This window comes from Taurulus bubalis (genome assembly GCF_910589615.1).
Source record: "Taurulus bubalis genome assembly, chromosome: 5".
Taxonomy (NCBI): Eukaryota; Metazoa; Chordata; class Actinopteri; order Perciformes; family Cottidae; genus Taurulus; species Taurulus bubalis.
This window is the reverse complement of record NC_136593.1, coordinates 1423302-1447571: the sequence shown is the minus strand read 5'-3', so window position 1 is coordinate 1447571 and position 24270 is coordinate 1423302. Positions and strand designations below refer to the sequence as shown.

Below are 24270 nucleotides of genomic sequence, written 5' to 3'. Positions count from 1 at the left end.
TAGAATGTTATGTAGCACAACGCTACAATGTAGTAGAATGTTATGTAGCATAACGCTACAATGTAGTAGAATGTTATGTAGTATAATGCTACAATGTAGTAGAATGTTATGTAGCATAACGCTACAATGTAGTAGAATGTTGTGTAGTATAATGCTACAATGTAGTAGAATGTTATGTAGCATAACGCTACAATGTAGTAGAATGTTGTGTAGTATAATGCTACAATGTAGTAGAATGTGATGTAGCATAACGCTACAACGTAGTAGAATGTTCTGTAGCATAACGCTACAATGTAGTAGAATGTTGTGTAGTATAATGCTACAATGTAGTAGAATGTTATGTAGCATAATGCTACAATGTAGTAGAATGTTATGTAGCATAATGCTACAATGTAGTAGAATGTGATGTAGTATAATGCTACAGTGTAGTAGAATGTTATGTAGCATAATGCTACAATGTAGTAGAATGGTATGTAGCATAACGCTACAATGTAGTAGAATGTGACGTAGTATAATGCTACAATGTAGTAGAATGTTATGTAGCATAATGCTACAATGTAGTAGAATGTTTTGGGGAACTGGAGCCTAAACTGATAAGGACAAAGGACTGATATCAGCTTTAAACTATGTTTGGATACAGGCACAAATGCTCCTCCCTCCTCGACTCCTCCCTCCTAGTCTCCTCCATCCTCGCTCCTCCCTCCTCGTCTCCTCTCTCCTACCTCCTCCCTCCTTGACTCTTCCCTCCTCCCTCCTCCCTCCTTCCTCCGCGTCTCCTCAACTCCTCCCTCTTTTCCTCCTCCCTCCTCAGCCAGAACAGTCCGGTTCCTCCTAGTTCCTCTTGGTTCCTCCTGGTTCCTCTTGGTTCCTCCTGCTTCCTCCTGGTTCCTCCTGCTTCGTCTTGGTTCTTCTGGTTCCTCCTGCTTCCTCTTGGTTCCTCCTGGTTCCTCTTGGTTCCTCCTGCTTCCTCCTGGTTCCTCTTGGTTCCTCCTGGTTCCTCCTGCTTCCTCCTGGTTCCTCCTGCTTCGTCTTGGTTCCTCTGGTTCCTCCTGCTTCCTCCTGGTTCCTCTTGGTTCCTCCTGGTTCCTCCTGCTTCGTCTTGGTTCCTCTGGTTCCTCCTGCTTCCTCTTGGTTCCTCTGGTTCCTCCTGCTTCCTCTTGGTTCCTCCTGGTTCCTCTTGGTTCCTCCTGCTTCCTCCTGGTTCCTCTTGGTTCCTCCTGGTTCCTCCTGCTTCCTCCTGGTTCCTCCTGCTTCGTCTTGGTTCCTCTGGTTCCTCCTGCTTCCTCCTGGTTCCTCTTGGTTCCTCCTGGTTCCTCCTGCTTCGTCTTGGTTCCTCTGGTTCCTCCTGCTTCCTCCTGGTTCCTCTTGGTTCCTCCTGGTTCCTCCTGCTTCGTCTTGGTTCCTCTGGTTCCTCCTGCTTCCTCTTGGTTCCTCTGGTTCCTCCTGCTTCCTCTTGGTTCCTCCTGGTTCCTCTTGGTTCCTCCTGCTTCCTCCTGGTTCCTCTTGGTTCCTCCTGGTTCCTCCTGCTTCCTCCTGGTTCCTCCTGCTTCGTCTTGGTTCCTCTGGTTCCTCCTGCTTCCTCCTGGTTCCTCTTGGTTCCTCCTGGTTCCTCCTGCTTCGTCTTGGTTCCTCTGGTTCCTCCTGCTTCCTCTTGGTTCCTCCCGGTTCCTCCTGCTTCGTCTTGGTTCCTCTGGTTCCTCCTGGTTCCTCCTGCTTCCTCCTGGTTCCTCCTACTTCGTCTTGGTTCGTCTGGTTCCTCCTGCTTCCTCTTGGTTCCTCCTGGTTCCTCTTGGTTCCTCCTGGTTCCTCCTGGTTCCTCTTTGTTCCTCTTGGTTCCTCCTGGCTTGGTTCCTCCTGGTTCCCCCTCCAGCTGTTTGACGGCCCACAGGAAGCTGCATCTGTGATGTGAGCGCATTAAAGCCGTGGATGAATATTCATGAGCGCATGGCGTTTGCTTGCTCTCTTGTGAATTCATGAGCGCAGACATTTCATCTGAAGGCGTATAAATATTTACTGCCATATCTGAGGATCAAGGAGATGCATAACAATCTGAAGGAGGAAGAGCAAACAGTTTCTCTGGAAGCTCTTTTATTAAGACGGGGAAACGGCATTTCCTCCAAATCCCTGAAAGCATCAGGAGTCAGAAGGAATGCAGTCGAAGAAAAAAACACAGAACGTCTATGAGGACGGAGTCGTGAGCAAATGGACGAACGCTTTGAAGCCTAACGTAGAGACGCCTCTGAGGTCGACCTGTCAATCACCTGGTAGCTCCGCCCCTAAAGCGTCCCCTGCTTTATGGTCTGTTTGACTCTAAATGACCATAATGTACTAAATGAACATCATGCTGTATTGAAGAAGACTTGAAACTAGAGATTGAGACATAAACTCATGTTTACAATGTTTACTGAGGGAATACATCAAGAGAAGTAGAGTCATTTATATAGACTTCTATACAACCAGAGGAGTCACCCCCTGGTGGTCAGGAGAGAGAATGCAGCTTTAACACATGAAACATAGACTTCTATACAACCAGAGGAGTCACCCCCTGGTGGTCAGAAGAGAGAATGCAGCTTTAACACATGAAACATAGACTTCTATACAACCAGAGGAGTCACCCCCTGGTGGTCAGGAGAGAGAATGCAACTTTAACAAATGAAACATAGACTTCTATACAACCAGATGAGTCACCCCCTGGTGGTCAGGAGAGAGAATGCAGCTTTAACACATGAAGCATAGATTTCTATACAACCAGAGGAGTCGCCCCCTGGTGGTCAGGAGAGAAAATGCAGTTCTAACTCTTCAGAACCATTGGTTGCCGCCTGATTTCAACTCTGAAATATGTTATATAAGGTGTGGTGAACCTCAGGGATACGCACGTATGATATCTCTCACACACACACACACACACACACACACACACACACACAGAGTCTGCGCCTCTCTCATGCATCGCCCGTGGAAGTGTTCATTCCCTTTGAAGTTCGGTTTGGGGATTCTCTCTAAATCGTGATCTTGGAGAGATGAACACAGCTTCTGGACGGGTGCTTGAGGTGTTCGTCTCAGTGGACCATCCGGATGCGTCAAACCTGACGATGACGGGACAAAACAACAACAACAACAACAACAACAACTACAACTACAACAACTACAGCTGCTTCCTTTAATGATCAATATGACGCTCTGGAGATCTTGGAAAATGTTTTTCCTCCAAAAACCCGAGACGGTTGAGCAAATTCTTTATTACTATTGTTTTATTGGCCATCATCACATTCCAGCATCTATATATATAACGATCTATAGTAATAAAATAACACAAGTACAGGTGCACAAGGTTTGTTTCGGACTTGAAGTCGAGCAAAAATAAGAAAATAGATGAATTATTGGTAAATATGAACCAACCTTCACACAACACAGTATTGTTTCTAAATGAAAGGGGGAGTATTGAGATGACGATCAACACTAAATATCACACCGGAGACCTGATACGTTATGCTTCATGATCATCTTCACGTCTGTTGTGTTACTTTGTTGTCACTTATTTTCTTTATCTTCTCTTTCAGACGTACGCATTACAGAGTCACTACGGCATTCCACACTCAGAGGTAAAACAATGCTTTTACTCTTCAGATGACAATGTTTGTGCCATCATTTACACACACACACACACACACACACACATATATATATATATATATATATATATATATATATATATATATATATATATATATATATATATATATATATATATACCACTCTGTCTCTCTATTCCTCTCAGTTAGCAAAGCTCCACCAGTTGTCGATGCAGCAACAGGGCCTGGCCCCCATCAGCCAATCAGCTACACAAGTTCTATCTGGTATGTACACATAAACACACACACACACACACACACACACACACACACACACACACACACACACACTGAAGATATGAAGGGATAAAAAAACTAAAAAGATATCACATTTTGGTTGGTAGACTGCATTTTTATGTTTTTGTCCATTGTCACCATCTTGGTTCTTGTCCGTCGCCATCTTGGTTTTTGTCCGTCGCCATCTTGGTTTTTGTCCATCGTCGCCATCTTGGTTCTTGTCTGTCGCCATCTTGGTTCTTGTCTGTCGCCATCTTGGTTTTTGTCCATCGTCGCCATCTTAGTTCTTGTCCGTCGCCATCTGGGTTCTTGTCCACCGCCATCTTGGTTCTTGTCTGTCGCCATCTTGGTTCTTGTCTGTCGCCATCTTGGTTCTTGCCCGTCGCCATCTTGGTTTCGGCACCACAGGTGATGAAATCAGGAATTGAAGCGTGAGTTTTCCTGGTGAAACATTGCACTGAAGTGGGCCGATGGAGGAGTTTAATGCCGGCATCTGAGCTGGAGATGTAAACGTGTGTTGAGTCTCTAAAACGTGAGACCAGGAGTCATCGTGTTCATGGAAACAAGACTCGCTCGTCTGGCTTCCACTTTGAAGTCACTTTTCTGTCGCAGCTCTTCAGGATTTATTTTTTCTTCTCTTTTCACATAAAAAAACGCAGCGACTGTTTCAACGGAAAAATAAAAAATTCCAAAAATGTATATTTCCATTTCAGAGAAAACAGTCATTACATGGAGTTTCATCATTCACTGCATCAAAAAACACACGAGAGGTTTTTTATATATAATGTTATCAGACATGCTCTGAATTTATTCTTATTCCCATCAGTCACTTTGTAAGAAACATGAGGAGATAAAAAAAATGCTTTATAATCTTTATTTATGTGAAGCATTCAAACTCCAGCAGAAAGAAAACATACGGCTCAATCAAAGGTGGAAATATGGATTATAGATTATTTATAAAAGACTGCATGTGCAGGTAAGGGTGAAAGGAGTTAGAAGGAAAGGAAGAATGGAAGTATGGAAAAGAGGAAAAGGAAGGACAGAAAGGAAAGAATACAAGAAAGGAAGGATGGATGGATACAGTAAAGCAGACAAAGAAGGAAGGAAGGTAATGAGGAAAAGAGAGGAGGAAAGAAAAGACAGTGTGGAAGGAAGGAAAGGAGGAATAAAAAAAGAAAGGAAGAACTGAAAAATGGAAGGAAATAGAAGAAGAAAGGAAGTGATCAGGAAGCAAAAAGGAAGGAAAGATCCTTAAAAACAAATGTTGAAACACGTTGTGAAGCCGAACTGATTCTCTATTTGGATCCAGCTCTTCCTCTCGCTTCACTTTCCTTTTGGAGAATGATCATTTAATCACATCTCTCCCTCTCTCCTCCTCTCCTCTCCTCCTCTCCTCCCCCTCTCAGGCGGGATGGACTCTAACTCCCAGACCACGTCTCAGGAGCTCCTCATTCCAAACGACGTGAGTAGCTCCTCCCTCTTCGCTCTGTGCTCTGGGCTATAGGCCCCGCCCCCAGGCTGTGATTGGTCCATGACCTGTCCTTCATTTCGACGACCACGTTAAGATGCACCAAATATTTGTTTTTGTTGTTTTTGTTTACCCTTGTTACAAAACATAGACAATATTCTGTGTGTGTGTGTGTGTGTGTGTGTGTGTGTGTGTGTGTGTGTGTGTGTGTGTGTGTGTGTGTGTGTGTGAGCAGCTTAATGACCTCCTACAGCCACATACAGCTCTAACACTCCTCTCTCTCTCCAGTAAACCGTTCCTAAATTACAAGGCCAGCAGGGAATCAACCCCAAAATATCCTCTCTGGTTCCCTCCTCTTCCTCCTCTTCCTCCTCCTCGCTTTAAGCTGATCTTTATTTTTTACCCAGCAGCCCCGTCGTGAAGCCGCTCAGAGCTCGTGGATAAACGTTTCCAGTAAATCATCATTTATTTAACTGAATATCGCAAATCAGTTTGAGAAGACTTTTCAACCACAAGCGCATCCTGCTGCTCAGCTGATGTATATATATATATATATATATATATATATATATATATATATATATATATATGTAAATTTATAAATATACGTTAAACGAGCACAAAACGACACATATAATAATATAAAAGATTGATTAATTGATGGCCTGTCCTCATCACGTTGGTGACTCTGTGTTTCATCTTCTATCAGATTTGTTTCTTTTATTAAAACATGAACGTGTTTGATGGACTGAAGGTCAAAGGTCAAAGATGGATTCACACAACTGGTCCTGGACCTGGTTGATGTCAGGCGGCACTTTGTCTCCTGTCTCTCAAAGTCTCACTATACACACACACACACACACACACACACACACACACACACACACACATACACACACACACACACACACACACACACACACACACACCTCCAGGAATAACCCACTAGAACCAAAACCAGATCTGCATCGGGTGAGGAAAGAATGTTTGTGGTGCAGAGAGGGAAAAAAGTAAAAAAAAGAGTAAATATAAAAATACGAAATGCAGCGCAGAAGAAGAAGAAGAAGAAGAAGAAGAAGAAGAAGAAGAAGAAGAAGAAGAAGAAGAGACTAATGATTTGGGTCAGAAGAGGATGAATGAGAGAAAAAGACTCAGACTCAGCAGGTTCAGCTCGTGTGTGTGTGTGTGTGTGTGTGTGTGTGTGTGTGTGTGTGTGTGTGTGTGTGTGTGTGTTTAGGAAGTAAACTGTGAGAAATAAACCACATGACATGATTACATTACAAAATACTCGCCTCCGCATACTATAAGCTTTGAGCGTTTCTCACATTTGTGTTTCTTTGTTGTTAAATATCTCAACAGCGATTGGTCGGATTGTGATGAAAATTGGTTCGAGCCTTCGTGTTCACCTCAGGATGCACTGACAAAACGTTGGTGATCCTCTGACTTTAAATTACATACTTATGTATGTATGTATGGATGTAATACTTTGGTTCATGCACAGAGAGAGAACCAAAAAAAATCAGGAGAAATGAGAGGTTAAAAAATGAATAAAGTACAAACTAGAATGTTTATTCCGAATACAGAATAAAAACCAAAACGCTGCAGAGAATAATCCTCTCTCTCTCTCTCTCTCTCTCTCTCTCTCTCTCTCTCTCTCTCTCTCTCTCTCTCTCTCTCTCTCTCTCTCTCTCTCCCTCCAGCTGATCGGCTCCATCATCGGCCGTCAGGGCACCAAGATCAACGAGATCCGCCAGGTGTCGGGAGCTCAGATCAAGATCGGCAGTCAGATCGACAGCACCAGCGACCGGCACGTCACCATCACCGGCACGCCGATCGCCATCAACCTGGCCCAGTACCTGATCACCTCATGGTAAGCCCCGCCCCTTTAGGGGAGTGTCACCTTGTGGTAAGCCCCGCCCCTTTAGGGGAGTGTCACCTCGTGGCAAGCTCCGCCCCTGAGGTCACGTGACCAAACAGCAGCGCTAACCAGAGAACACTAACGTTATATAGTCACACATCACAAACGTTGGATATATTTCACCCAATATAATGTACCTGATAAAATATAGGAGAGTTGAAGTACTCTTCTTTTATTTTACCCTACAGAACTTCTCATAAAAACACAAACAGGTATCAAGGGGGCGACGCTGAAAAAAGGCTCAAAGTCGGGTGAAAAATTAGGGAATCATCAATAAAACATGATTCAGAACATAAATAAAGGAGCTATGAAGTTCTTCTTTGGTCCATATGTTCCTGGACATGTGAGTCTTGTCCTGTGGAGGGAAAATCCCTTAAAGACATTAGTATTCTAGGGTTAAAGATGTTAGTGTTCTAGGGTTAAATACATTAGTGTTCTAGGGTTAAAGATGTTAGTGTTCTAGGGTTAAAGACGTTAGTGTTCTAGGGTTAAATACATTAGTGTTCTAGTGTTAAAGATGTTAGTGTTCTAGGGTTAAATAGGTTAGTGTTCTAGTGTTAAAGATGTTAGTGTTCTAGGGTTAAATATGTTAGTGTTCTAGGGTAAAAGACGTTAGTGTTCTAGGGTTAAAGACATTAGTGTTCTAGGGTTAAAGATGTTAGTGTTCTAGGGTAAAAGATGTTAGTGTTCTAGGGTTAAAGATGTTAGTGTTCTAGGGTTAAAGACATTAGTGTTCTAGGGTTAAAGATGTTGGTGTTCTAGGGTTAAAGATGTTAGTGTTCTAGGGTTAAAGACATTAGTGTTCTAGTGTTAAAGATGTTAGTGTTCTAGTGTTAAAGATGTTAGTGTTCTAGTGTTAAAGACATTAGTGTTCTAGGGTTAAAGATGTTGGTGTTCTAGGGTTAAAGATGTTAGTGTTCTAGTGTTAAAGACATTAGTGTTCTAGGGTTAAAGATGTTGGTGTTCTAGGGTTAAAGATGTTAGTGTTCTAGGGTTAAAGACATTAGTGTTCTAGGGTTAAAGATGTTGGTGTTCTAGGGTTAAAGATGTTAGTGTTCTAGGGTTAAAGACATTAGTGTTCTAGGGTTAAAGATGTTAGTGTTCTAGTGTTAAAGATGTTAGTGTTCTAGTGTTAAAGACGTTAGTGTTCTAGGGTTAAAGACGTTAGTGTTCTAGTGTTAAAGATGTTAGTGTTCTAGTGTTAAAGACATTAGTGTTCTAGGGTTAAAGATGTTGGTGTTCTAGGGTTAAAGATGTTAGTGTTCTAGGGTTAAAGATGTTAGTGTTCTAGGGTTAAAGATGTTAGTGTTCTAGGGTTAAAGATGTTAGTGTTCTAGGGTTAAAGATGTGAGTGTTCTAGGGTTAAAGATGTTAGTGTTCTAGGGTTAAAGATGTTAGTGTTCTAGTGTTAAAGATGTTAGTGTTCTAGTGTTAAAGACGTTAGTGTTCTAGGGTTAAAGACGTTAGTGTTCTAGTGTTAAAGATGTTAGTGTTCTAGTGTTAAAGACATTAGTGTTCTAGGGTTAAAGATGTTGGTGTTCTAGGGTTAAAGATGTTAGTGTTCTAGGGTTAAAGATGTTAGTGTTCTAGTGTTAAAGACATTAGTGTTCTAGGGTTAAAGATGTTGGTGTTCTAGGGTTAAAGATGTTAGTGTTCTAGGGTTAAAGATGTTAGTGTTCTAGTGTTAAAGACATTAGTGTTCTAGGGTTAAAGATATTGGTGTTCTAGGGTTAAAGATGTTAGTGTTCTAGGGTTAAAGACATTAGTGTTCTAGGGTTAAATACATTAGTGTTCTAGTGTTAAAGATGTTAGTGTTCTAGGGTTAAAGACGTTAGTGTTCTAGGGTTAAAGATGTGAGTGTTCTAGGGTTAAAGACATTAGTGTTCTAGGGTTAAAGATGTGAGTGTTCTAGGGTTAAAGACATTAGTGTTCTAGGGTTAAAGACATTAGTGTTCTAGGGTTAAAGATGTTAGTGTTCTAGGGTTAAAGATGTTAGTGTTCTAGGGTTAAAGACATTAGTGTTCTAGGGTTAAAGATGTGAGTGTTCTAGGGTTAAAGACGTTAGTGTTCTAGGGTTAAAGATGTTAGTGTTCTAGGGTTAAAGATGTTAGTGTTCTAGGGTTAAAGACATTAGTGTTCTAGGGTTAAAGACGTTAGTGTTCTAGGGTTAAAGATGTTAGTGTTCTAGGGTTAAAGATGTTAGTGTTCTCGGGTTAAAGATGTGAGTGTTCTAGGGTTAAAGACATTAGTGTTCTAGGGTTAAAGATGTGAGTGTTCTAGGGTTAAAGACATTAGTGTTCTAGGGTTAAAGACATTAGTGTTCTAGGGTTAAAGATGTTAGTGTTCTAGGGTAAAAGATGTTAGTGTTCTAGGGTTAAATATGTTAGTGTTCTAGGGTAAAAGACGTTAGTGTTCTAGGGTTAAAGACATTAGTGTTCTAGGGTTAAAGATGTTAGTGTTCTAGGGTAAAAGATGTTAGTGTTCTAGGGTTAAAGATGTTAGTGTTCTAGGGTTAAAGACATTAGTGTTCTAGGGTTAAAGATGTTGGTGTTCTAGGGTTAAAGATGTTAGTGTTCTAGGGTTAAAGACATTAGTGTTCTAGTGTTAAAGATGTTAGTGTTCTAGTGTTAAAGATGTTAGTGTTCTAGTGTTAAAGACATTAGTGTTCTAGGGTTAAAGATGTTGGTGTTCTAGGGTTAAAGATGTTAGTGTTCTAGTGTTAAAGACATTAGTGTTCTAGGGTTAAAGATGTTGGTGTTCTAGGGTTAAAGATGTTAGTGTTCTAGGGTTAAAGACATTAGTGTTCTAGGGTTAAAGATGTTGGTGTTCTAGGGTTAAAGATGTTAGTGTTCTAGGGTTAAAGACATTAGTGTTCTAGGGTTAAAGATGTTAGTGTTCTAGTGTTAAAGATGTTAGTGTTCTAGTGTTAAAGACGTTAGTGTTCTAGGGTTAAAGACGTTAGTGTTCTAGTGTTAAAGATGTTAGTGTTCTAGTGTTAAAGACATTAGTGTTCTAGGGTTAAAGATGTTGGTGTTCTAGGGTTAAAGATGTTAGTGTTCTAGGGTTAAAGATGTTAGTGTTCTAGGGTTAAAGATGTTAGTGTTCTAGGGTTAAAGATGTTAGTGTTCTAGGGTTAAAGATGTTAGTGTTCTAGGGTTAAAGATGTTAGTGTTCTAGGGTTAAAGATGTTAGTGTTCTAGTGTTAAAGATGTTAGTGTTCTAGTGTTAAAGACGTTAGTGTTCTAGGGTTAAAGACGTTAGTGTTCTAGTGTTAAAGATGTTAGTGTTCTAGTGTTAAAGACATTAGTGTTCTAGGGTTAAAGATGTTGGTGTTCTAGGGTTAAAGATGTTAGTGTTCTAGGGTTAAAGATGTTAGTGTTCTAGTGTTAAAGACATTAGTGTTCTAGGGTTAAAGATGTTGGTGTTCTAGGGTTAAAGATGTTAGTGTTCTAGGGTTAAAGATGTTAGTGTTCTAGTGTTAAAGACATTAGTGTTCTAGGGTTAAAGATATTGGTGTTCTAGGGTTAAAGATGTTAGTGTTCTAGGGTTAAAGACATTAGTGTTCTAGGGTTAAATACATTAGTGTTCTAGTGTTAAAGATGTTAGTGTTCTAGGGTTAAAGACGTTAGTGTTCTAGGGTTAAAGATGTGAGTGTTCTAGGGTTAAAGACATTAGTGTTCTAGGGTTAAAGATGTGAGTGTTCTAGGGTTAAAGACATTAGTGTTCTAGGGTTAAAGACATTAGTGTTCTAGGGTTAAAGATGTTAGTGTTCTAGGGTTAAAGATGTTAGTGTTCTAGGGTTAAAGACATTAGTGTTCTAGGGTTAAAGATGTGAGTGTTCTAGGGTTAAAGACGTTAGTGTTCTAGGGTTAAAGATGTTAGTGTTCTAGGGTTAAAGATGTTAGTGTTCTAGGGTTAAAGACATTAGTGTTCTAGGGTTAAAGACGTTAGTGTTCTAGGGTTAAAGATGTTAGTGTTCTAGGGTTAAAGATGTTAGTGTTCTCGGGTTAAAGATGTGAGTGTTCTAGGGTTAAAGACATTAGTGTTCTAGGGTTAAAGATGTGAGTGTTCTAGGGTTAAAGACATTAGTGTTCTAGGGTTAAAGACATTAGTGTTCTAGGGTTAAAGATGTTAGTGTTCTAGGGTAAAAGATGTTAGTGTTCTAGGGTTAAAGACATTAGTGTTCTAGGGTTAAAGATGTGAGTGTTCTAGGGTTAAAGACGTTAGTGTTCTAGGGTTAAAGATGTTAGTGTTCTAGGGTTAAAGATGTTAGTGTTCTAGGGTTAAAGACATTAGTGTTCTAGGGTTAAAGATGTTAGTGTTCTAGGGTTAAAGATGTGAGTGTTCTAGGGTTAAAGACATTAGTGTTCTCGGGTTAAAGATGTTAGTGTTCTAGGGTTGAAGACGTTAGTGTTCTAGGGTTAAAGATGTTAGTGTTCTAGAGTTAACAACATTAGTGTTCTAGGGTTAAAGATGTTAGTGTTCTAGGGTTAAAGATGTTAGTGTTCTAGGGTTAAAGACATTAGTGTTCTAGGGTTAAAGACATTAGTGTTCTAGGGTTAAAGATGTTAGTGTTCTAGGGTTAAAGATGTTGGTGTTCTAGGGTTGAAGCTGTTAGTGTTCTAGGGTTAAAGATGTTAGTGTTCTAGAGTTAACAACATTAGTGTTCTAGGGTTAAAGACGTTAGTGTTCTAGGGTTAAATATGTTAGTGTTCTAGGGTTAAAGACGTTAGTGTTCTAGGGTTAAAGACATTCGTGTTCTAGGGTTAAAGACGTTAGTGTTCTAGGGTTAAAGATGTTGGTGTTCTAGGGTTGAAGACGTTAGTGTTCTAGGGTTAAAGATGTTAGTGTTCTAGGGTTAAATACATTAGTGTTCTAGGGTTAAAGATGTTAGTGTTCTAGGGTTAAATATGTTAGTGTTCTAGGGTTAAATACATTAGTGTTCTAGGGTTAAAGATGTTAGTGTTCTAGGGTTAAATATGTTAGTGTTCTAGGGTTAAAGATGTTAGTGTTCTAGGGTTAAAGACGTTAGTGTTCTAGGGTTAAAGACGTTAGTGTTCTAGGGTTAAAGATGTTAGATTTCTAGGGTTAAATACATTAGTGTTCTAGGGTTAAATACATTAGTGTTCTAGTGTTAAAGATGTTAGTGTTCTAGGGTTAAAGATGTTAGTGTTCTAGGGTTAAAGATGTTAGTGTTCTAGGGTTAAAGATGTTGGTGTTCTAGGGTTGAAGACGTTAGTGTTCTAGGGTTAAAGACATTAGTGTTCTAGGGTTAAAGATGTTAGTGTTCTAGGGTTAAATACATTAGTGTTCTAGGGTTAAAGACATTAGTGTTCTAGTGTTAAAGATGTTAGTGTTCTAGGGTTAAAGATGTTAGTGTTCTAGGGTTAAAGACGTTAGTGTTCTAGAGTTAAAGACGTTAGTGTTCTAGGGTTAAAGATGTTAGTGTTCTAGGATTAAAGATGTTGGTGTTCTAGGGTTGAAGACGTTAGTGTTCTAGGGTTAAAGCTGTTAGTGTTCTAGAGTTAACAACATTAGTGTTCTAGGGTTAAAGACGTTAGTGTTCTAGGGTTAAATATGTTAGTGTTCTAGGGTTAAAGACGTTAGTGTTCTAGGGTTAAAGACATTAGTGTTCTAGGGTTAAAGATGTTAGTGTTCTAGGGTTAAATATGTTAGTGTTCTAGGGTTAAAGATGTTAGTGTTCTAGGGTTAAAGACGTTAGTGTTCTAGGGTTAAAGACGTTAGTGTTCTAGGGTTAAAGATGTTAGTGTTCTAGGGTTAAATATGTTAGTGTTCTAGGGTTAAAGATGTTAGATTTCTAGGGTTAAATACATTAGTGTTCTAGGGTTAAATACATTAGTGTTCTAGTGTTAAAGATGTTAGTGTTCTAGGGTTAAAGATGTTAGTGTTCTAGGGTTAAAGACGTTAGTGTTCTAGGGTTAAAGACATTAGTGTTCTAGGGTTAAAGACGTTAGTGTTCTAGGGTTAAAGATGTTAGTGTTCTAGGGTTAAAGATGTTGGTGTTCTAGGGTTAAAGACGTTAGTGTTCTAGGGTTAAAGATGTTAGTGTTCTAGGGTTAAAGATGTTGGTGTTCTAGGGTTGAAGATGTTAGTGTTCTAGGGTTAAAGACATTAGTGTTCTAGGGTTAAAGCTGTTAGTGTTCTAGAGTTAACAACATTAGTGTTCTAGGGTTAAAGACGTTAGTGTTCTAAAGTTAACATTAGTGTTCTAGGGTTAAAGACGTTTGTGTTCTAGGGTTAAAGACATTAGTGTTCTAGGGTTAAAGACGTTAGTGTTCTAGGGTTAAAGACATAAGTGTTCTAGGGCTAAAGATGTTAGTGTTCTAGGGTTAAAGACGTTAGTGTTCTAGGGTTAAAGACATTAGTGTTCTAGGGTTAAAGACGTTAGTGTTCTAGGGTTAAAGACATTAGTGTTCTAGGGTTAAAGACATTAGTGTTCTAGGGTTAAAGACATTAGTGTTCTAGGGTTAAAGATGTTAGTGTTCTAGGTTTAAAGACGTTAGTGTCCTAGGGTTAAAGACGTTAGTGTTCTAGGGTTAAAGATGTTAGTGTTCTAGGGTTAAAGATGTTAGTGTTCTAGGGTTAAAGACGTTAGTGTTCTAGGGTTAAAGACATAAGTGTTCTAGGGTTAAAGATGTTAGTGTTCTAGGCTTAAAGACGTTAGTGTTCTAGGGTTAAAGACATTAGTGTTCTAGGGTTAAAGACATTAGTGTTCTAGGGTTAAAGATGTTAGTGTTCTAGGGTTAAAGACAATAGTGTTCTAGGGTTAAAAACGTTAGTGTTCTAGGGTTAAAGACGCTAGTGTTCTAGAGTTAAAGACATTAGTGTTCTAGGGTTAAAGACATTAGTGTTCTAGGGTTAAAGATGTTAGTGTTCTAGGGTTAAAGACATTAGTGTTCTAGGGTTAAAGATGTTAGTGTTCTAGGGTTAAATATCTTAGTGTTCTAGGGTTAAAGATGTTAGTGTTCTAGGGTTAAAGATGTTAGTGTTCTAGAGTTAAAGACATTAGTGTTCTATGGTTAAAGACGTTAGTGTTCTAGTGTTAAAGACGTTCGTGTTCTAGGGTTAAAGACACTAGTGTTCTAGGGTTAAAGACGTTTGTGTTCTAGGGTTAAAGACATTAGTGTTCTAGGGTTAAAGATGTTAGTGTTCTAGGGTTAAAGACGTTAGTGTTCTAGGGTTAAAGACACTAGTGTTCTAGGGTTAAAGACGTTATTGTTCTAGGGTTAAAGACATTAGTGTTCTAGGGTTAAAGACGTTAGTGTTCTAGGGTTAAAGACGTTAGTGTTCTAGGGTTAAAGACGTTAGTGTTCTAGGGTTAAAGATGTTAGTGTTCTAGGGTTAAAAACGTTAGTGTTCTAGTGTTAAAGACATTAGTGTTCTAGGGTTAAAGACGTTAGTGTTCTAGGGTTAAAGACGTTAGTGTTCTAGTGTTAAAGACAATAGTGTTCTAGGGTTAAAGACATTAGTGTTCTAGGGTTAAAGACATTGGTGTTCTAGGGTTAAAGACGTTAGTGTTCTAGGGTTAAAGACATTAGTGTTCTAGGGTTAAAAACATTAGTGTTCTAGGGTTAAAGATGTTAGTGTTCTAGGGTTAAAGACATTAGTGTTCTAGGGTTAAAAACGTTAGTGTTCTAGGGTTAAAGACGTTAGTGTTCTAGAGTTAAAGACATTAGTGTTCTAGGGTTAAAGACATTAGTGTTCTAGGGTTAAAGATGTTAGTGTTCTAGGGTTAAAGACATTAGTGTTCTAGGGTTAAAGACATTAGTGTTCTAGGGTTAAAGATGTTAGTGTTCTAGGGTTAAAGACATTAGTGTTCTAGGGTTAAAGATGTTAGTGTTCTAGGGTTAAAGACATTAGTGTTCTAGGGTTAAAAACGTTAGTGTTCTAGGGTTAAAGATGTTAGTGTTCTAGGGTTAAATATGTTAGTGTTCTAGGGTTAAAGATGTTAGATTTCTAGGGTTAAATACATTAGTGTTCTAGGGTTAAATACATTAGTGTTCTAGTGTTAAAGATGTTAGTGTTCTAGGGTTAAAGATGTTAGTGTTCTAGGGTTAAAGACGTTAGTGTTCTAGGGTTAAAGACATTAGTGTTCTAGGGTTAAAGACGTTAGTGTTCTAGGGTTAAAGATGTTAGTGTTCTAGGGTTAAAGATGTTGGTGTTCTAGGGTTAAAGACGTTAGTGTTCTAGGGTTAAAGATGTTAGTGTTCTAGGGTTAAAGATGTTGGTGTTCTAGGGTTGAAGATGTTAGTGTTCTAGGGTTAAAGACATTAGTGTACTAGGGTTAAAGCTGTTAGTGTTCTAGAGTTAACAACATTAGTGTTCTAGGGTTAAAGACGTTAGTGTTCTAGAGTTAACATTAGTGTTCTAGGGTTAAAGACGTTTGTGTTCTAGGGTTAAAGACATTAGTGTTCTAGGGTTAAAGCTGTTAGTGTTCTAGGGTTAAAGACGTTAGTGTTCTAGGGTTAAAGACATAAGTGTTCTAGGGCTAAAGATGTTAGTGTTCTAGGGTTAAAGACGTTAGTGTTCTAGGGTTAAAGACATTAGTGTTCTAGGGTTAAAGACATTAGTGTTCTAGGGTTAAAGATGTTAGTGTTCTAGGTTTAAAGACGTTAGTGTCCTAGGGTTAAAGACGTTAGTGTTCTAGGGTTAAAGATGTTAGTGTTCTAGGGTTAAAGATGTTAGTGTTCTAGGGTTAAAGACATTAGTGTTCTAGGGTTAAAAACGTTAGTGTTCTAGGGTTAAAGACGCTAGTGTTCTAGTGTTAAAGACATTAGTGTTCTAGGGTTAAAGACATTAGTGTTCTAGGGTTAAAGATGTTAGTGTTCTAGGGTTAAAGACATTAGTGTTCTAGGGTTAAAGATGTTAGTGTTCTAGGGTTAAATATCTTAGTGTTCTAGGGTTAAAGATGTTAGTGTTCTAGGGTTAAAGATGTTAGTGTTCTAGAGTTAAAGACATTAGTGTTCTATGGTTAAAGACGTTAGTGTTCTAGTGTTAAAGACGTTCGTGTTCTAGGGTTAAAGACACTAGTGTTCTAGGGTTAAAGACGTTTGTGTTCTAGGGTTAAAGACATTAGTGTTCTAGGGTTAAAGATGTTAGTGTTCTAGGGTTAAAGACGTTAGTGTTCTAGGGTTAAAGACACTAGTGTTCTAGGGTTAAAGATGTTAGTGTTCTAGGGTTAAAGACGTTAGTGTTCTAGGGTTAAAGACGTTAGTGTTCTAGGGTTAAAGACGTTAGTGTTCTAGGGTTAAAGATGTTAGTGTTCTAGGGTTAAAAACGTTAGTGTTCTAGTGTTAAAGACATTAGTGTTCTAGGGTTAAAGACGTTAGTGTTCTAGTGTTAAAGACAATAGTGTTCTAGGGTTAAAGACATTAGTGTTCTAGGGTTAAAGACATTGGTGTTCTAGGGTTAAAGACGTTAGTGTTCTAGGGTTAAAGACATTAGTGTTCTAGGGTTAAAAACATTAGTGTTCTAGGGTTAAAGATGTTAGTGTTCTAGGGTTAAAGACATTAGTGTTCTAGGGTTAAAAACGTTAGTGTTCTAGGGTTAAAGACGTTAGTGTTCTAGAGTTAAAGACATTAGTGTTCTAGGGTTAAAGACATTAGTGTTCTAGGGTTAAAGATGTTAGTGTTCTAGGGTTAAAGACATTAGTGTTCTAGGGTTAAAGACATTAGTGTTCTAGGGTTAAAGATGTTAGTGTTCTAGGGTTAAATATCTTAGTGTTCTAGGGTTAAAGACATTAGTGTTCTAGGGTTAAAGATGTTAGTGTTCTAGGGTTAAATATCTTAGTGTTCTAGTGTTAAAGACATTAGTGTTCTAGGGTTAAAGATGTTAGTGTTCTAGGGTTTAAGATGTTAGTGTTCTAGTGTTAAAGACATTAGTGTTCTAGGGTTAAAGACGTTAGTGTTCTAGAGTTAAAGACATTAGTGTTCTATGGTTAAAGATGTTCGTGTTCTAGGGTTAAAGACGTTAGTGTTCTAGGGTTAAATACGTTAGTTTTCTAGTGTTAAAGACATTAGTGTTCTATGGTTAAAGATGTTAGTGTTCTAGGGTTAAAGATGTTAGTGTTCTAGGGTTAAAGATGTTAGTGTTCTAGGGTTAAAGATGTTAGTGTTCTAGGGTTAAAGACGTTAGTGTTCTAGGGTTAAAGATGTGAGTGTTCTAGGGTTAAAGACGTTGGTGTTCTAGGGTTAAATACGTTAGTGTTCTAGAGTTAAAGACATTAGTGTTCTATGGTTAAAGATGTTAGTGTTCTAGGGTTAAAGATGTTAGTGTTCTAGGGTTAAAGATGTTAGTGTTCTAGGGTTAAAGATGTTAGTGTTCTAGGGTTAAAGACGTTAGTGTTCTAGGGTTAAAGATGTTAGTGTTCTAGGGTTAAAGACACTAGTGTTCTAGGGTCAAAGACGTTAGTGTTCTAGGGTTAAAGACACTAGTGTTCTAGGGTCAAAGACGTTAGTGTTCTAGTGTTAAAGACATTAGTGGTCTAGGGTTAAAGACGTTTGTGTTCTAGAGTTAAAGACATTAGTGTTCTATGGTTAAAGACGTTAGTGTTCTAGTGTTAAAGACGTTCGTGTTCTAGGGTTAAAGACACTAGTGTTCTAGGGTTAAAGACGTTTGTGTTCTAGGGTTAAAGACATTAGTGTTCTAGGGTTAAAGATGTTAGTGTTCTAGGGTTAAAGACGTTAGTGTTCTAGGGTTAAAGACACTAGTGTTCTAGGGTTAAAGACGTTATTGTTCTAGGGTTAAAGACATTAGTGTTCTAGGGTTAAAGACGTTAGTGTTCTAGGGTTAAAGACGTTAGTGTTCTAGGGTTAAAGATGTTAGTGTTCTAGGGTTAAAAACGTTAGTGTTCTAGTGTTAAAGACATTAGTGTTCTAGGGTTAAAGACGTTAGTGTTCTAGGGTTAAAGACGTTAGTGTTCTAGTGTTAAAGACATTAGTGTTCTAGGGTTAAAGACATTAGTGTTCTAGGGTTAAAGACGTTAGTGTTCTAGGGTTAAAGACATTGGTGTTCTAGGGTTAAAGACGTTAGTGTTCTAGGGTTAAAGACATTAGTGTTCTAGGGTTAAAGACAATAGTGTTCTAGGGTTAAAGATGTTAGTGTTCTAGGGTTAAAGACATTAGTGTTCTAGGGTTAAAAACGTTAGTGTTCTAGGGTTAAAGACGTTAGTGTTCTAGAGTTAAAGACATTAGTGTTCTAGGGTTAAAGACATTAGTGTTCTAGGGTTAAAGACATTAGTGTTCTAGGGTTAAAGATGTTAGTGTTCTAGGGTTAAAGACATTAGTGTTCTAGGGTTAAAGATGTTAGTGTTCTAGGGTTAAAGACATTAGTGTTCTAGGGTTAAAAACGTTAGTGTTCTAGGGTTAAAGATGTTAGTGTTCTAGGGTTAAATATGTTAGTGTTCTAGGGTTAAAGATGTTAGATTTCTAGGGTTAAATACATTAGTGTTCTAGGGTTAAATACATTAGTGTTCTAGTGTTAAAGATGTTAGTGTTCTAGGGTTAAAGATGTTAGTGTTCTAGGGTTAAAGACGTTAGTGTTCTAGGGTTAAAGACATTAGTGTTCTAGGGTTAAAGACGTTAGTGTTCTAGGGTTAAAGATGTTAGTGTTCTAGGGTTAAAGATGTTGGTGTTCTAGGGTTAAAGACGTTAGTGTTCTAGGGTTAAAGATGTTAGTGTTCTAGGGTTAAAGATGTTGGTGTTCTAGGGTTGAAGATGTTAGTGTTCTAGGGTTAAAGACATTAGTGTTCTAGGGTTAAAGCTGTTAGTGTTCTAGAGTTAACAACATTAGTGTTCTAGGGTTAAAGACGTTAGTGTTCTAGAGTTAACATTAGTGTTCTAGGGTTAAAGACGTTAGTGTTCTAGGGTTAAAGACGTTAGTGTTCTAGGGTTAAAGATGTTAGTGTTCTAGGGTTAAAAACGTTAGTGTTCTAGTGTTAAAGACATTAGTGTTCTAGGGTTAAAGACGTTAGTGTTCTAGGGTTAAAGACGTTAGTGTTCTAGTGTTAAAGACATTAGTGTTCTAGGGTTAAAGACATTAGTGTTCTAGGGTTAAAGACGTTAGTGTTCTAGGGTTAAAGACATTGGTGTTCTAGGGTTAAAGACGTTAGTGTTCTAGGGTTAAAGACATTAGTGTTCTAGGGTTAAAGACAATAGTGTTCTAGGGTTAAAGATGTTAGTGTTCTAGGGTTAAAGACATTAGTGTTCTAGGGTTAAAAACGTTAGTGTTCTAGGGTTAAAGACGTTAGTGTTCTAGAGTTAAAGACATTAGTGTTCTAGGGTTAAAGACATTAGTGTTCTAGGGTTAAAGATGCTAGTGTTCTAGGGTTAAAGACATTAGTGTTCTAGGGTTAAAGACATTAGTGTTCTAGGGTTAAAGATGTTAGTGTTCTAGGGTTAAATATCTTAGTGTTCTAGGGTTAAAGACATTAGTGTTCTAGGGTTAAAGATGTTAGTGTTCTAGTGTTAAAGATGTTAGTGTTCTAGGGTTAAATATCTTAGTGTTCTAGTGTTAAAGACATTAGTGTTCTAGGGTTAAAGATGTTAGTGTTCTAGGGTTTAAGATGTTAGTGTTCTAGTGTTAAAGACATTAGTGTTCTAGGGTTAAAGACGTTAGTGTTCTAGAGTTAAAGACATTAGTGTTCTATGGTTAAAGATGTTCGTGTTCTAGGGTTAAAGACGTTAGTGTTCTAGGGTTAAATACGTTAGTTTTCTAGTGTTAAAGACGTTCGTGTTCTAGGGTTAAAGACACTAGTGTTCTAGGGTTAAAGACGTTAGTGTTCTAGGGTTAAAGACATTAGTGTTCTAGGGTTAAAGATGTTAGTGTTCTAGGGTTAAAGACATTAGTGTTCTAGGGTTAAAGACACTAGTGTTCTAGGGTTAAAGATGTTAGTGTTCTAGGGTTAAAGACACTAGTGTTCTAGGGTCAAAGACGTTAGTGTTCTAGGGTTAAAGACATTAGTGTTCTAGGGTTAAAGACGTTAGTGTTCTAGGGTTAAAGACGTTAGTGTTCTAGGGTTAAAGACGTTAGTGTTCTAGGGTTAAAGATGTTAGTGTTCTAGTGTTAAAGATGTTAGTGTTCTAGGGTTAAAGACATTAGTGTTCTAGTGTTAAAGACATTAGTGTTCTAGAGTTAAAGACGTTAGTGTTCTAGAGTTAAAGACATTAGTGTTCTAGTGTTAAAGACATTAGTGTTCTAGGGTTAAAGACGTTAGTGTTCTAGGGTTAAAGACGTTAGTGTTCTAGGGTTAAAGATGTTAGTGTTCTAGTGTTAAAGATGTTAGTGTTCTAGGGTTAAAGATGTTAGTGTTCTAGTGTTAAAGACATTAGTGTTCTAGGGTTAAAGACATTAGTGTTCTAGGGTTAAAGATGTTTGTGTTCTAGGGTTAAATATGTTCGTGTTCTAGGGTTAAATATGTTAGTGTTCTAGGGTTAAAGATGTTAGTGTTCTAGGGTTAAAGACATTAGTGTTCTAGGGTTAAAGATGTTTGTGTTCTAGGGTTAAATACGTTAGTGTTCTAGGGTTAAAGATGTTAGTGTTCTAGGGTTAAATATGTTTGTGTTCTAGGGTTAAAGATGTTAGTGTTCTAGGGTTAAAGATGTTAGTGTTCTAGGGTTAAAGACATTAGTGTTCTAGTGTTAAAGACGTTAGTGTCCTAGGGTTAAAGACGTTAGTGTTCTAGGGTTAAAGACGTTAGTGTTTTAGAGTTAAAGACATTAGTGTTCTAGGGTTAAAGACGTTAGTGTTTTAGAGTTAAAGACATTAGTGTTCTAGGGTTAAAGATGTTAGTGTTCTAGTGTTAAAGATGTTAGTGTTCTAGGGTTAAAGATGTTAGTGTTCTAGTGTTAAAGATGTTAGTGTTCTAGGGTTAAAGATGTTAGTGTTCTAGTGTTAAAGACATTAGTGTTCTAGGGTTAAAGACGTTAGTGTTCTAGGGTTAAAGACGTTAGTGTTCTAGGGTTAAAGATGTTAGTGTTCTAGTGTTAAAGATGTTAGTGTTCTAGGGTTAAAGATGTTAGTGTTCTAGTGTTAAAGACATTAGTGTTCTAGGGTTAAAGACATTAGTGTTCTAGGGTTAAAGATGTTTGTGTTCTAGGGTTGAATATGTTCGTGTTCTAGGGTTAAATATGTTAGTGTTCTAGGGTTAAAGATGTTAGTGTTCTAGGGTTAAAGACATTAGTGTTCTAGGGTTAAAGATGTTTGTGTTCTAGGGTTAAATACGTTAGTGTTCTAGGGTTAAAGATGTTAGTGTTCTAGGGTTAAATATGTTTGTGTTCTAGGGTTAAAGATGTTAGTGTTCTAGTGTTAAAGACGTTAGTGTCCTAGGGTTAAAGACGTTAGTGTTCTAGGGTTAAAGACGTTAGTGTTTTAGAGTTAAAGACATTAGTGTTCTAGGGTTAAAGACGTTAGTGTTTTAGAGTTAAAGACATTAGTGTTCTAGGGTTAAAGATGTTAGTGTTCTAGGGTTAAAGACGTTAGTGTTCTAGGGTTAAAGACATTAGTGTTCTAGTGTTAAAGACATTAGTGTTCTAGGGTTAAAGACGTTAGTGTTCTAGTGTTAAAGACATTAGTGTTCTAGGGTTAAAGACGTTAGTGTTCTAGGGTTAAAGACGTTAGTGTTCTAGGTTAGTGTCCTAAGTTAGTGCTCTAGGGTTAAACATCCACCACCTCGTGGAGGACTTTCTCCTCCTCGACCTCTCAGATCGTGGGAGTCTGATTCTTCTTGTCGAGTCAATAGTTTGATGAGCGCTGCTGTTGTGTTGTTGTTGTTGTTGTTGTTGTTTTGTTGTTGTTTTGTTGTTGTTGTTGCTGTTGTTGTTCATCACAGAGTTCATTAATAAGCCGGTCAAACAAACAGATGAATAATGTGAAGTAAATACAGAGTACAACGAGACTCGTCTTCGTTTTGGTTATTTTTGTCGTTTCAAAAAACATTTCACGGTTCAAGCTTTTTATTTGTAATTATTTTTGCTCATTTTAATTAATAGCGTTTCATCTTTTTTGCGAATATGTTTTTTGCAGCATTTTGATGTTCAAGCTGTCTGGTTTGTCTGCTTTAACTCTTTCAGAATTCATAATAATTATTTTCCTTGAGACCATCAGCATCGCTGCTCCGTGTTCTCCGTGTTCTCCGTTTTCTCCTGCCGCAACACACTAACAACAAACTAAATGAGGCTGAAACACACAGAACCACTTGGGTTCTCCTTCGCCTTAAAAGATAACAGAAGTTTTGATACATGAACGTAACCAATCATGTCTCAGCGTTAACCACGCGGACCAATCAGAATCATTATTTAGCGTAGTTAGTACTTTTATTAATTGTCTGTGACTGGGTTTTTATTGCCGGGGAGGAATCTCTGGCATTTTAATAAATTATTTGTTTAGCTATATTTTAATTTAAATTTGTTGGAGACAGCGTGAGTAATTTAGGCTTTCAGCCTCACTTGCATATTCTATTATTATTTAGATTGTTTAGTTCAATGTTCCTTTGTATGTGATTTAATTTGTGTACATGAAATTTATATCTGCTTCACTTTTGGCTAATAGCATAAAAAAACAAGATTTAGTCGCTAGCGTTAGCATTAGTGTTAGGGTTAGCATTAGCTCTCTTGAAGTCTCTGTTTAGGTGTTGATTGGTTGGTTACTGTCGTTGATGTCCATCCTGCTTATAGACTATGAAGAAGTGTATTAAAGGAGAAGTTACGCTGAGAAATGACAGCTAGCAGCTAGCGGCTAGCAGCTAACGGCTAGCAGCTAACGGATAGCAGCTAACGGCTAGCAGCTAACGTGACGAGGAGCTCGAAGAGAGTGTTTGTGTTTGTGCTTCTTCTTCCGGTTGAATCATCCTAATATATCCACTGGTTGTGTTTCCTCCTCCCTAAGCCCCCACCCAAGCCATCACCCCAACTTATAGCACCCCCCCACCTCCACCCTCCCCCCATCCGCCCGGCGAACCCCGACAATAATCTGTTGCAACCTCCAGCAAAAAAACACACCTGTCTTATGATTTGAGTTTTGTCATTTTTATCTTTTACTCTTCAAAATATCCTGTTTTGTTTATTCTTTTTTTTACTCGTCTTTTTTTTAACATGTCTTTTATTTAACCCTCTAACCCTTCTCCATCCCAAACCCCCTCTCCTCCCTTCCCTCCACCCTCCTTCCCTTCCTCCCATTCCTCCCTCCCTCCCTCCACTTCCCTCCCATTCCTCCCCTCCTCCAGTCTAGAGACCGCCAAATCCACCGCCCAGTCCTCCTCCATGCCGCCTCCTGACCTGACCATGAGCTTCCCCCCGCCCGCCCCCCCCTCCTCCTCCTCCCCGCTGGCAGCGATGGGCGCCGCCATGCCCCACGCCGCTCAGATGCTCGGCGCTCCCTACGGCCTCCCGCTCTCCAGCCTCCTGGGGATGAAATCATTCCCGTACCTGGCCCTCTCCAACCCTCCTGCCTCAGCGGCGGCGGCCATGATGCCGGGCGCCATGCAGACGGCGGCTGGTGTTCCGGGTCAGGCCCACGCGGCGGCGGCGGCGGCGCTGGCGTCCTACACGGCCAAGATCTCGTCCTCGGCCAACGGGATGAAGAAGCCGGAGAGACAGAAGTTCGCGCCGTACTAGAAGAGGGAGGAGTCAGCGTCCGGGGAACGAGGCCGGTTCAGATGGAGGGACGGGCACTTTTATTTTCCTTCTTCTACACTCTTTACTCGTTACTCTCTCACTGCGTCTCGTATTTCTTCTTCTCGACAACGTCAAAGTGGGATCATTGGAACGTGTGCACTCAGGCGGGTTAGAAGTAGAACCTCCTCAGAGCCGCGGAGAAACCAGACGAAAGACCCACTGAAAAGTCGTTTCCTCGTACGAACTGGTGGCTCATGGGTAATCAGACGATGAGCGAGGTTGTCAGAACTTTAAGAACAAACTCCCGCCGTCCTGCTTTCTTGACCTTTTTTCTACAAGACACAAACAGCATGTTTGCGTCAGCTTTTTTCTTCGAGTGGATAT

General features: G+C 39.1%; 1 protein-coding gene across 1 annotated transcript in view; it reads left to right on the top strand.

The window, feature by feature from the left end:
- pcbp4 (poly(rC) binding protein 4) overlaps positions 1–23886 on the top strand; it is a gene marked incomplete at both ends in the record, with an annotated part of 40640 nt that extends 16754 nt beyond the window's left edge. Inside the window, 5 exons of the mRNA XM_079218662.1 lie at positions 3561–3602; positions 3779–3857; positions 5276–5331; positions 7038–7207; positions 23496–23886. Of these exons, the coding sequence (XP_079074788.1) occupies positions 3561–3602; positions 3779–3857; positions 5276–5331; positions 7038–7207; positions 23496–23886 (738 nt within the window). The remainder of the gene's footprint in view (positions 1–3560; positions 3603–3778; positions 3858–5275; positions 5332–7037; positions 7208–23495) is intronic.
- Between the last annotated feature and the right edge of the window lie 384 nt (positions 23887–24270).